The sequence below is a fragment of the Erinaceus europaeus genome, chromosome 12, assembly GCF_950295315.1.
Source record: "Erinaceus europaeus chromosome 12, mEriEur2.1, whole genome shotgun sequence".
Classification (NCBI taxonomy): Eukaryota; Metazoa; Chordata; class Mammalia; order Eulipotyphla; family Erinaceidae; genus Erinaceus; species Erinaceus europaeus.
In genome coordinates, this window is record NC_080173.1 from 38,211,602 (window position 1) to 38,225,308 (window position 13,707).

At 42.8% G+C, this 13,707-nt stretch overlaps 1 protein-coding gene across 1 annotated transcript in view; it reads left to right on the forward strand.

Annotated features, from left to right (window-relative positions):
- Positions 1–413: 413 nt before the first annotated feature.
- The window catches only part of RFT1 (RFT1 homolog), a 56,265-nt gene continuing 42,971 nt past the window's right edge, over positions 414–13,707 (forward strand). Inside the window, exons 1-5 of the mRNA XM_007526208.3 lie at positions 414–519; positions 6,466–6,551; positions 9,199–9,315; positions 11,174–11,363; positions 12,756–12,857. Of these exons, the coding sequence (XP_007526270.1) occupies positions 457–519; positions 6,466–6,551; positions 9,199–9,315; positions 11,174–11,363; positions 12,756–12,857 (558 nt within the window). The 5' untranslated portion in view covers positions 414–456. The remainder of the gene's footprint in view (positions 520–6,465; positions 6,552–9,198; positions 9,316–11,173; positions 11,364–12,755; positions 12,858–13,707) is intronic.

Sequence of the window (13,707 nt, forward strand, 5' to 3'; positions counted from 1 at the left end):
ATTGCCCTTGTGTTTAATTTGGCCTTCGATTCAGAGCCTGGTCATTCTTATCATTCAGGGAGCAGTACTCCAGATTTTGTGGTGAAGGTCAAATGGCCAGACTCTGCCTAAGGCCTGTGAGTCACTGGTTCCGTTCTTGGCTTTTAGGACGGAAGCGGCAATGAAGGAGCGTCGGTTTTTAACAGGGCTTCGTATTACCGGTCACAGTATTTAACTTCATAAAGGATAAGGAAAGATGGGCACAGAAAGCACACAAACCACCCAAATGAGAGCAAGTGGCGCGGGTACACTGACATAACCGAATTTAGCCTACTTAAAGGGTCAGAACGCATGGTGTCCCGCCTCCGCCGTCCAGATCCAGCAAATCAATGAGCGAGTCTTTTGTGACGCAATCTTCGCGCGACGAAGTCAACTGGCAGCGGTGTTTCTCGGTGGCCGAACCCAGGCGCTGGGGCCATGGGCAGTCAGGAGGTGCTGGGCCAGGCTGCGCGGCTGGCCTCCTCCGGTCTGCTCCTGCAGGTACTATCTGCCCGGCCTGTACTGACCCATCCCGCAGCCGGAATCCGCGGGGAGGCGGCCCTGGGCTCTGGAGGATCCACCCTAACCCCCCTCCCCCCGCCACGAAAGGGTTTCAAAGGGCTGGAGGCAGTGGCGGCAGCTATGTGTTGGGAGCTAGCTATTGCTGCTCTGATCGGGAAAACTGCAGACAAACCACTTCTTTCTGAGCATTGTATATATTCTTCCCATATGGCACTTGGGAAAGGGTTAGGTCAGCGTCTCGGATCTCATCTTTTTTAAGACAAGAGGTTCATTTTCTCCGTGGCCCACACCAGACCGTCAGGCACCTGCCTCAAACTTTGGCTTCCACTGTGTTCAGAGAGGGTGTGACAGCTAAGAACTTGGCCTCAGCTTGGCTTAGGTTGGAGTCTTGGTTCTTCTGCCCAGTATTTTTCTTTCTCTCTCTGTCTCTCTCTTTCTTTCTCTCTCTCTCTCTCTCTCTTTTTTTTCTGCCCAGTGTTTTCTGTATAGCTTAGAATAAGCGACTTCACCTGCTAAGCCTCAGTGCCTCATCAGGGGAAAAAAGGGGGGGAGGGGAGAAGTAGGGGGAGCGGTAATTACCTACTTTACAAGTTTGCCATGAGGGTATAGTAGACTCATTTATTATAGATTATTGAATTGAACGTAGTAGCTGGCTCCTAGTGTCCATTTGGTGGATTTGGAGTCCATCTTCCTTCCGACTGTGTGGTCTTAGGCCTTCTTGGTCCTATTTTTCATCGACTCTCAGATGTGGCACATGCCAGTAATTCCAAAAACTAAACATTGTTTTAACCCTAGGTCATTCTAATTGACTCAATGCCTCTGTGTCTCACTCTTGGACTGCTTGGGTCTTCTCACAAAAGACCTTTTTCTACTATCTAACTTAGAGAGGCATGGTTTTATGTGGGAGTTGGGAGAAAGACCCAGGCAGACTTGGGCTCTCACATTTGGACCTTGTTTTTTGCTAGGTACCTGCTCTTGGGAAAATTGCTTAGCTCTGGCTTATGGTGGTGCTGGAGATTGAACCTAGTTTCTTGCTCTTAAATGAGAACAATAATGCAACCTTAACATCTTTAAGAAGATTAAATAAAATTCCCATTAACTGCCTGGCACATTATAAGCACTTCATGGGGGCCAGGCAGTAGCGCAGTGCGTAAGGATTCCCAGTTCGAGCCCCCAGCTCCCCACCTGCGGGGGCCAGGGGGTGGCTTCACAAGCGGTGATGCAGGTCTACAGGTGTCTGTCTTTCTCTCCCCCTCTCTGTCTTCCCCTCCTCTCTCCATTTCTCTCTGTCCTATCCAACAATGACAGCAGTAATAATAATAACAACGATTAGCAACAAAGGCAACAAAAGGGAAAAAAATAGCTTTTAGGAGCAGTGGATTCATAGTGCAGTAACCCTAGAAGCAAAAAAAAAAAAACTTCCAAAAAAAAGCACTTCATGTGAGCTGACTTTTAAAAATTGTTGTAATGATTCTTACTGGTCACTATAGGTATGAAATGAGACATTGTGTAAAGTGCAAAGGAATACCTTGCACAAGATAGGTTCATAATAAGTATTAGCTAATTGTCTAACACTGAGTTAAGTGACCTTAATTTTCCTACATTGTATTCAGTTTCACAACATTAGTCAAATAACTGTTTGAATTCAGTAACTTACTCATAATGTCAGCTTTTGATGATACCTTAGCACTCACTGGCTTTGTAAATAGAAAACAGGTCATAGTAGAATATGAACTGGATATGGTCAACTTGGTCACTCGCTTGCCATGTGACCTTGAGTAAATCACTGCTCTGGGTCCTATGCTTTCTGTGCATCTGCCTGCTTGCCTTTCCTTTTAGTGACGTTTTTCAATGTATTCATTCTTTTATCCATTTATTCCTTATGAGAGAGAGAGAGAGTGGCTAGTGTATCACTGACTGTCATTTATGGTCAAGCGCCATTTCCTTGTGCTAGCAGAGCATGCTCTCTGCTACCTTCTTCAACCCCTACATGGTTGTGAGCCAAATAATTAGCAGTTAGAGAGTTTTTCCTAAATTGTTTATTTATTTTACCAGAAACACTGTTTAACTTTGGCTTATGATGGTGCAGAGGATGGGACCCCAGAGCCTTAGGCATGAAAGTCTGCTGCATTACCACTATGACATCTCGGCCCAAAAGAATTGTTTCTAAACTATAAAGTCCTTTACAGAATCAAACAAAGATGGTAATTACTATTAAGGGCCTCTTGTGGAGCAGATTCTGGTATACCTCATGTTATTATATTTGATTACACTTTTAAGATTTGTAGCAACCCTGCCCAATCAGGCAAGTCTGTCTCTGCTGGTTGTAAATGACAGTCAATGATACACTAGCCACTCTCTCTCTCTCTCATAAGGAATAAATGGATAAAAGAATGAATACACTGAAAAATGTCACTAAAAGGAAAGGCAAGCAGGCAGATGCACAGAAAGCATAGGACCCAGAGCAGTGATTTTCATCTATTATTGGATAGAGTCAGAGAGGAATTGAGAGGGTTTAGGGAGATAAAGAGGGAGAGAGACAGACACCTGCAGCCCTGCCTCACCACTTGTGAAGTTTAACCCCTGCAGGTGAGGGACCAGGGACTTGAACCTGAATCCTTGCGCACTGTAATGTGTGCGTTTAACCAAATGTGCCACCGCCTGACCCCCTCACTTTCCATCTTTGTAGCACATTTTGATAATTCTTACATTTTCAAGCTTTTTTTCATTCTCATATCTGTTCTGGAGAGTTATGGTTAATGATCTTTGATGTTACTGTTGTAATTTTATACCAGTAAGACTACTTGATGGTTATATTTTTTTGTTTGTTTTTAGCAATAAAGTGTTATTTGTAAAGATTTGTTTATGAGAGCAAGACAGAGACCAGAGCATTAATCTGATCTGAATTTGACATGCATGCAAAACATGTGTTCTACCTGCTAAGCCACTGAAGTTGTTTTTTTTTTTTTTTTTTGCCTCCAGGGTTATTGCTGGGGCTCAGTGTCTGCACTAGGAATCCACTGCTCCGGGAGGCTATTTTTTTTCCTTTTTGTTGCCCTTACTGTTCATTGTTGTTTTTGTTATTATTGTTATTGTTGCATAGGATAGAGAGAAATCAAGAAAGGAGGGGAAAATAGAGAGGGGGATAAAAAGACACCTGCAGACCTGCTTATGAAGTGACCCCCCCACACACACAGGTGGGGAACTGGGAGCTCGAACCAGGATCCTTACGCCAGTCCTTGTGCTACGCACCATGTGCATTTAGCCTGCTGCACTATCGCCTGCCACTACCCCCCTGAAGTATTTTTTAGTTAAGGTGTAGGCAGTGTGGGGCTGGGTGGTGGTGCACCTGGTTGAGCACACATGTTACAATACACAAGGACCCGGGTTCAAGCCCCCAGTCCCCACTTGCATGGGGAAAGCTACACAAGTGGTGAAACAGGTCTGCAGGTGTCTGTCTTTCTCCCTCTCTATCTCCCCATTCGCTCTCAATTTCTGGCTGTCTCTATCCAATAAATAAGATAATAATAAAAAAAATTTTTAAAAAGGTGTAGGCAGTGTATCTTAGATATAATGTCCTTGCAAGTTCTGACAGAATAGTATGAATGTTTATGTGTACTGAGAAGCCAAAGAATTCATGTAACTGCCTTTATTGTGATACTTGCTTTGTTTTGGTGGTCCACAGCCAAAGCCCCAGTTTCTTTTTTTAAATTTTATTTATTTTTATATTTTATTTATCGTTTATCTATTTCTGGGTAGAGACAGAAATTAAGAGAGGGGAGATGATTGAGAGAGAAAGATACCTTCAGCACTATATTACCATTTGTGGTGCTTCCCTCCCCACACGTGGCAACTAGGGGCTTAAACCTAGATCCTTGTGTATTATAACACCGAACTCTACTGCTGCACCACTGTCCAGCCCTGAAATCCCCAGTTCCAAGTAACACTTATATGTCTGCACTCAGAATCTCACTAGCTCGAACCGTTTATCAAACCTGTTAAGTAAGTGAGATGGCTATAACATATGGCATTAAGTTTCTTAGATAATGACACACTTAACAGTCAATGAAAATGTGTTTTTTAAAAAGTTGGAATCTTTAGGTTTCTTGAGTGTTTTCAGCTGGTCCTGAATGCGTATCAAAATTTGTGCTACCACACAAAGTAGCTTTGGAAATTGCATTGTATTTTGTAAGAATCTGAAGCTTATCCTCTGGCTTCTCAGACAATGAAAGGTATTAGTACCTCTCATTTGTATGCAGTTGTCAAAGTGCTTTCATTTTATTCATTTTATCAATGCTGTGAGATAGGTAGCCTCACTTGATACAAGAGGAAATGAAGGCTTAGAAAAGATAGAGGATGATGGGCCTGACAACTAAATGGTGGGTTGGGACTCTTCAGCTGAGTGCTTCATCCATTAAGGGCTCTACAGTTGTCTTCAAACCTCTAAAATTGAGTACAAATTTTGGTTTACATATCTAGTTGCTTCTAAAGAGAGTGACAGTTTTCATCAGAGTCTCAAGGGTCACTTTTGACTCCATAAAGGTTAAGTTTGAGACTTTCTGTTCTGTGACACTTTAGGAGCAATATTAAACTGCACTCTACCCTTTTGGTTACACTTTTCTTGGGGGGATTTTTGAACCAAAGAGGTCTGTTGGAGTGCTTTGATAGAATTTTCTAGGTTGCAGCTTTTCATGGGTATTTCATAATTTGGAATGCTTTAGATAGAAGTGATTTGTCACTTCTGGAGTGTATTTGAGTTGCATCTATGGTGCCCCTAGGGTGCAGAGAGGAAGTGAGGCTTGCATGCCAGCCAACATCTCTCCTTTTAGAAGACTCATTTATTTACAACCTAGCCTCAGTCTCCTAAAAAGATTCTTTGCTCAGTAACTTTGCAGGTGAAAATCTCAGAATCTAGCCCTTTGTAATGGTGATATCTTGACTCCCTTCTTTCTACGACATTTTATATTATTATTACAGTCTAGAAGGCACGTGTAGTAAATAAACAGCCTTTTCTGTCTTTCTAACTGAGGAAATTGGAAGTTCAAGAGATTGAATGGGAGTTCTGGAAGGTGGAGCAGTGGATAAAGCATTGGACTCTCAAGCATGAGGTCCTGAGTTCAATCCCCAGCAGCACATGTACCAGAATGATGTCTGGTTCTTTCTCTCTCTCCTCAAGTCTTTCTCAATAATAATAATAATAATAAAAAGATTGAGTGGTGGCCCAGCAGTAGATAAAAGATAAAGTGTTGGACTCATGAGCATGAGGCCCTGAGTTCTAGCCCCAGCATGACATGCCGAAGTGATGCTCTACTTCCTTCTCCCTCCCTTATAAAAAAAATGCATTTTTTTTAAACAAAAGAGATCAAATGTCACTTGAGGATCCCCAGATATTATTAAGCCAGAAAGAAAGAAATTAAGCCCTGTGATTCCTACTGAGTTGGTTATACCCTGCAGGTTCTCACTTGCTAAATGCATGTTATTGCTAAACAGGCTGGAGGGAGGGACAGTGTGAACCACAACTAAAGTAATACATTTTTCTTCCTCTTTTTTTTTTTTTTTTTTTTGGAGAAAGAAAGAGACCGTGGCACCAGAGCTTACTTCTCAAAAGAGAGCAGGCTCGAACATGGGTCTTCCACATGACAAAGCAGCACACTATCCAGATGAGCTACTTCACCGGGTCTTCAGTGTGCATGGCTTTGAGCCCAAAGAAATTGACCAGATCTGTTGGGACATTCTTCTTTTTGTCAGTTAAGGAGACTTCCAGGTATCTTCCAGGGTTCTTTGATGACTATACAGGAGTGCCCAGAGACCCCAAGAAATGACATTGCAGGAGATGTGTAGAATGAATGAATGGCTAAAGAGTCTTCCTCACAAAACTGCTGTGTGTCCTTCCATCAGGTGACTGACTTACTTCTTCTTCTGCAGGTACTATTTCGATTGATCACCTTTATCTTGAATGCTTTTATTCTTCGCTTCCTGTCAAAGGAAATCTTAGGCATAGTGAATGTCAGGTAAGAGGAGGTATTGTCTGTCTTTGGCCACAGCTCACACACCTTGCCAGGCTTTCTTCAACCTTTGTCCCTCTGTGTCACCTTCAGGTTTGAGAAGCACGGGTCTTAGCCAGAAATGGTATTTCAGCTGTAGGCTGAGAAGGAGTGAGACGGGTGGGGGACTGAGAGGGTGCAGCTGCTTTTAACAGACCCATGGAGTGTTTTCCATTAGCATCCTCCAGACGCCCATTTCTCTGCCAGTTGTTCTGGTTTGCTAGCTCTCAGTACCCGGGAAAGGAGTGGGAGTAATCCACTGCAAACCCTGCCTCAGATGTAAGCCCGTGTTCTTGTTCTGCTGACAGCAAGGAAGCAAGCAGTCCACAGTTTGTGAGGATGTGCTTCATAATTACAGGGCTGTAACAGCCACTTTCTCTCTCTCCTGTGAATTGTATAATTGGGAAATAGTAGCTGGGATGAAAGCATGAGTTCTTGTCATCAGTTTATTGGAGGCTCTTGGAAAGCTAACTGCCTGATTTTTTTAGATACAATTTCTTTTACTCTTGTCCTTTCTGATCAAAAACACCCACATGTATCCACAATGACACACAAATATACAGAGTGATGGCTTGCTCAGAGTATCTCAGCTTCTCAGAAGTGTCCTGATAAACAAGACAGTGTGTTCCAGAAAACATCTTATGTATGATAGTTATCAAATATATACCCTTGGCACTATTCTCAGAGTTTGGCAAAGGTTTTCAGACTTAGATGGACAAAAGGATTGCCTGTGAATTCTTACATTAGGTACTATTGAGGAAAACCCAGGAACTTGTATTTTGTCAGGCTCCTTGGGTGGTTTTGAATTAGGGACCATGCATTTAGAAGTGCCATTTTATTTTATTTTGTAACTGGGGTCTCGTACACACTCAATTTCACTGCTCCAGCTGCTTTCAGAGAGAAAGACTCCATAGCAGCAGAGTTTCTCCCCATGCCAGAGCACCTCCTTTGTGGTTCTAAGGTTCAAACTTGGGCTGTACAATAATAAGACTTGCACCCTACTTGGTGAGCTACATCTCTGGCCCTCAAAAAAAAAACAAAACTTTTTTTCTTTAATTTTTTTTAGATTTATTTATTTATGAGAGGGAGACAGAACCAGAGCATCGCTCTGGCATATATGGTAGGGATTAAACTCAGGACCTCATGCTTAAGAGTCCAACACTTTTTCACTGAGCCATCTCTAGGCTCACACAATTAGATTTATTTATATTTTCCTGTGTTCTGCTACACTCCAGCTTCTGGTGGTACTGGAGTTTGAACTTGTAAAATTTAGTCCCACAAGCATGAAGGTCTTTCTGCATAGCCATCATTTCTATCTCTCCTTGTTTTTATTTATTTATTTATTTATTTATTTTTAATATTTACTCGTGAGGGAAAGAGAGAAAGAGAATCTGAGCTTCACTCTAGCACGTTCAATCTGTCAGGGATTGAACTTGGGACCTCATGCTTGATGGCCACCCTACCCACCCCCAGGCAACTAGAAGTACTTTTTTTATTGCCACCAACATTATTTTTTTTAATATTTATTTATTCCCTTTTGTTGTTCTTGTTGTTTATTGTTGTAGTTATTATTGTCGTCATTGTTGGATAGGACAGAGAGAAATGGAGAGAGGAGGGGAAGACAGAAAGATAGATAGATACCTGCAGACCTGCTTCACCGCCTGTGAAGCGACTTCCCTGCAGGTGGGGAGCCCCGGGGGCTTGAACCGGGATCCTTATGCTGGCCCTTGGCTTTGTGCCATGTGCATTTAACCCGCTGCACTACCTCCTGACTCCCTCCACCAATGTTATTGTTGAAGCTTAATGCCATCACTCCAAATCCACTGCTCCTGGCAGCCTCCCCCCCCCCTTTTATTCTTTTTATTATACTTAATAGGGCAAGAGAAATAGGGAGAGGAGAGAGAGACAGACACCTACAAACCTGCTTCACTACTCATGAAGCGCCCCCCTGCAGGTAGGAAATGGGGACTAGAACCTAGGTCATTGTGCATGGTGATATGTATGCTTAACTGAGTGTACCACCATTCAACCCCCTAGAAATACCATTTTAAAGCCAGTGTCTATCAGAGGCAGAAGTCTCAGTAGGTACACTCACTGAGCCCTTATTTGATTCAGTGGCAGGATCCTTTTAAAACTGACTTCTAAAACAGCAATAATAACAACAACAATGATGATAAACAACAAGGGCAACAAAAGGAAAAAAAAAATTTTAATAAATTTTCTTAAAAAAACTAAAAAAAAACTGACTCCCTTCCCACACCACTGCTAGTGACTTGTGACCTTTTCTTCCTCCCCCCATTTCCAGCAAAATCTTAGAAGTTTTCTTTATGAAAACAAGCAAACAAAAACTAGTGGCTCATTGGTAGAGCTCTGGACTTATATGCATGAGCCCCCAAGTTTGTTTCCCTGCATTTCATGTGCCAGGGCAGTGCTCTGATTCCTCTGTGTCTGTCTGTCTCTTGAAATAAAGCAGGGGGTGGAGGTGGAGGGGATATTGACTGCTGCTTTCCTTTTGTTGTCTTTCCTTCTCTTGGTGCCAATATCAAACCCAGGGCCTCCTAGATGCAGAGCATGCACCCAACCAATGAATGTCACCCCTGCCTTTCTTTTACAGGTTGATACTGCTTTATTCAACCACTACCTTCCTGGCCAGAGAGGCCTTCCGCAGAGCTTGTCTGAGTGGGGCTGCCCAGCGAGACTGGAGCCAGACCCTCAACCTCCTATGGTTAACGTGAGTTATGCTTTGGCAGGAGACAGTATCACAAAGACAAAATCTGTAGTCAGTGCTACAATTTAGAAGGGAGCACTTGTCTAAAGTATAGCTATTTCCAGCTGCAGTTTTTCAGGGGGGCTCTGGGGACTTGGTGTGAGACAGGAAGGGGAGAGCTCCTGCATGGCGGGAGCTCTTTGACTTCTTTTCTCTTAGAATGACCAGGAGGGTGACCTGGGAGATGATGCAATATATAAACATTGGACTGTCAAATGTTAGGTCCTTAGTTCAGTTCCTAGGATCACATAGGCCAGCATGATGCTCTGGTTTCTACCTCTCTCTTTCTCTCATAAATAAATTGGCCAGGAGAGGGGAAGAGAATCCTAGGAGGTAAGGGTAGGGGACTACTGAGTTTCTAGTGCTATGTCTACCCTTACTGGAAATTATTTCCACTTGTTAATACGCACCCTGGACCCCACTGAACTACACCATCTTTTTTTTTTTTTTTTTTTTTGCCTCCAGTGTTATTGCTGGGGCTCGGTGCCTGCATCTCGAATCCATTGCTCCTGGAGGCTATTTTCTCATTTTGTTGCCCTCGTTTTTGCCCTTGTTGTTGTTATTATTGTTGTTCTTATTGCTGTTGTTGTTATTGGATAGGGCAGAGAGAAATCGAGAGAGAAGGGGAAAACAGAAAGGAGAGAAAGACACCTGTAGACCTGCTTCACCACTTGTGAAGCGACCTCCCTGCAGGTGGGGAGCCGGGGAGCTTGAACCTGAATCCTTATGCTGGCCCTTGCACTTGGCACCATGTGCATTTAACCTGCTGCACTACCATCCGGCTCCCTAATTTCTGTGCTTTAAAAAAAACTACTAGCGCTACTGATATAATTTGATTTTTTAAAGATTTTGATTACATGTGGGAGTTTTACATAAGGCAGAGAGGAGAGGGGAGGGGAAGAAAGGAGGGAGAAGGAAGGAGGGAGGCAAGCAGGTAAGGGGGGCCAAGGCAGCATCACTCTGGAACTTGTAGCACCACAGGTCAAAGTCTGATGTTCAGGCATGAAAGTATGATGCTCTGCCAGCTGAGCTATTTTAAAAGCACAATTTCTGTGCTTTTAACAATCACTCAGCTCAGTCTTACTATTTTTTTTAAGCCTTTGAGGGGTTTCAAATTGTATTTCTGCAATTCTGTCATGCTGATTTAAGTTCTGAGCCATTTAGAATCTCCTTGAGGACCACATCCATAAGCTGGAATTCTAATGGCTTTCCTGCAATGGGATCCCTGAGAGAGGGCTGGCAGTTGGGGCAGTTTCCCAATACCACTCTTGCACAACTCCGTGTTACTTGTGGAAGTGACTGTCATGAGGGCTGCTAGGTGCTTATTTTATTAGAGGAGTGGTGATTAACTGCCATCACATGTGAGTTTCTGTGGTGACTTGACTATGAAGGTCTACTTAGCATGCGGCTATTGGTAATTTTGGGCACAAGAGCCAGCTGTCTACTATTCTTCACTAACTCTGAGAGCTGGCAGTAGGCGCATGCTTTCTGGCAGTCATGCTATTTGATTCAGTATCACACAGCGAATTGGAGTTATGTCAGCACTATATCAACCCTTCATTAACATCTATGTCTGTGGCCAAATTACCCAATCCCAGGCCTGTCAGTCCTGGCTTCATCATCTTTTAAATGGGCTTAATAACAGAGAGTTATTGTGAGGGCTCAGCAAGATAACGGATTTGAATCATAGCACCTGACATTAGCCAGTGCCTGAATCCATGTTAGCTATTTTTATTATAGCTCTATTTCTTTTCTTTTCAATGCTAATATCTTGATAAATTTTAATATCTAGCACATTAAAACATGTGTTTCCTTTTTCTAGGGTCCCCCTGGGTGTGTTTTGGTCCTTGTTCCTGGGCTGGGTCTGGTTACACTTGCTTGAAGTGCCTGACCCTAATGCCATCCCCCATTATGGAGCTGGAGTGGTGGTGTTTGGTCTCTCAGCAGTGGTGGAAGTTGTGGGAGAACCCTTCTGGGTATTAGCCCAAGCCCATATGTTTGTCAAACTCAAGGTCAGTGTGCCTTCTGTGAATAGGATATATGAAACATAAGGGCAAGATTGTGTTTTTTAACTATGTGCACTTAACTGGGTGTGCCACCGCCTGGCCCCCTAAGATTGTTTTTCCCATCCTCTTATTGCCCTTGTTGTTTTTGTTGTTGTAGTTATCGTTGTTATTGATGTCGTCATTGTTAGGACAGAGAGAAATGGAGAGAGGAGGGGAAGACAGAGGGGAAGAGAAAGACAGACACCTGCAGACCTGCTTCACTGCCTGTGAAACGACGCCCCTGCAAGTGGGGAGCCGGGGGTTTGAACCGGGATCCTTACGCCAGTCCTTGTGCTTCACGCCATGTGTGCTTAACCCGGTGCGCTACCCCCGACTCCCTAGTTGGCTTTTTCTATTATATATATATATATATATATTCCCTTTTGTTGCCCTTGTTTTTTGTTGTTGTTGTTATTTATGTTGTCATTGTTAGATAGGACAAAGAGAAATAGAGAGAAGAGGGAAAGACAGAGGGGAGAGAAGGATAGGCACTTGCAGACCTGCTTCATCACCTGTGAAGTGACTCCCCTACAGGTGGGGAGCAGAGGGCTTGAACCAGGATCCTTATGCAGTCCATGTGCTTCACGCCACGTGCGCTTAACTTGATGCGCTACTGCCTGACTCCTGTTTGTTTTTTTTTTAATATGCACATATGAGATGCCATGTGGTGGCATACTTGGTGTTACCACACTCAAGCCTCCCCCTCAGTCCTCATTACCATGTGAAAGGACCTGAATTTGAACTCCCCACCTGCAGGGGGAATGTTTCAGGAGTAGGGAAGCAAGTAATGCAGGTCCCTCTCCTTGTGTCCCCCCTCCCCTCTCAATTTCTATCTGTCCTATCAAAATGAAGAATTTTTAAAAAAGGAAAAATGGCCACTAAGAGCAGTGGATTCACCATGAAGACAGGCACTGAGCTCCAGCCATAATCCTGGTGGCAATTAAAAATAAATAAATAAATAAATATTTGGGAAAAAGTAACATGTTAAGTTAATTTAATTTAATTATTTATTTTGTCTTCAGGGTTATCACTGGGGCTTTGGTGAACTTTAGTGATGTGTGTCATGTAGAACTATATCCCTGTGATCTTATAATCTTGTCAAAATCACTAATAAAAAATTAAAAATAAGTATCTATCATCATATTATAACATATCATTTAATGCATACAGAAGTTTAACTGTAATGTGTAAATCCTAAAGCATGGTAATATACTGAAGAATCATGGAGGCCTACCACTCAGCCCAAATTGAACTTCACCCACATTGTGTCTAGCCATGTCCCACCCCCATCAGGGTAACCCTGACTCCAGGTTTTCTGTCCATCACTCGTGTGCTTCTTAAGTTTTTACTTGTTTGCAGGTGATAGCTGAGAGCTTGGCAGTCATCCTCAAGAGCATCCTTACTGCCTTCCTCGTACTGTGGCTCCCTCACTGGGGACTGTACATTTTCTGCTTGGCCCAGGTGAGATATGTCACCGAACTTGTGTGGAAGCTGTTTCCCTGTCTTGCTTTCCTTCTTGTTCTCACTACTGTGTGGTTTATATTTGCAGTTTCCTAGCATGTGGGAAAGGCTGATGGCTCTAGGAAGATTATTATTGTTCTTATTTTTTTTTATTTATTTATTTTGCCTAATCACTTTTATTTGCCTAGTTTATTGGGGAGAAAATAATAATGATCTACAAGACAGTTGTGTAAACAAGTGTAGTTTCTTATCTATACTTTCTTATCTGTGCACAACTCTCACCACCAGCTGAAGTGCACTGGGTCCCCAATGCTCCCTCAGCATTGAGGAACAGGGATTTCTCCTTCCTGCTCCATAGAAAGATGGTCTTGACTCTGCTTCCCTTCTGCCTTGAACTTCTAGCTCTAGACACTGACACCACTAGAGTCCCTAGGGACCTGGCTGTCAAATGTAAAAAGTCCTGAAGATGTTCTGTGGGTCTATATCAAGCTTATCTTTGTCTACTGGATGTATAGTGGGAAGAGGCAAGAATAAGCCTATAAGGGGGTGGGGTAGGAAAAAAATCACATCTGGGTTATTTTTCCTGGACTTTAGTCAACCATCTGCAGAATAGGAGGAAATTTGGCCAAGCCTGTTTTAAACTTAAGATGGAAATTTCTCATAGTACAGACAATAGGAATCAAGTAATTTTCAAGTACATGAGCTTGGCTTCATTTCCATCTTATCATTTTCTTGTTCATAGTTCCAGCTCTAATAAAAGTATCACTGGAAGTGCTAATTTTAAAAAAAAAATATTTTAATGAGAGAGATATAGAGATTAAGACACAGAGGGTGGGAGAGATAGCACAAT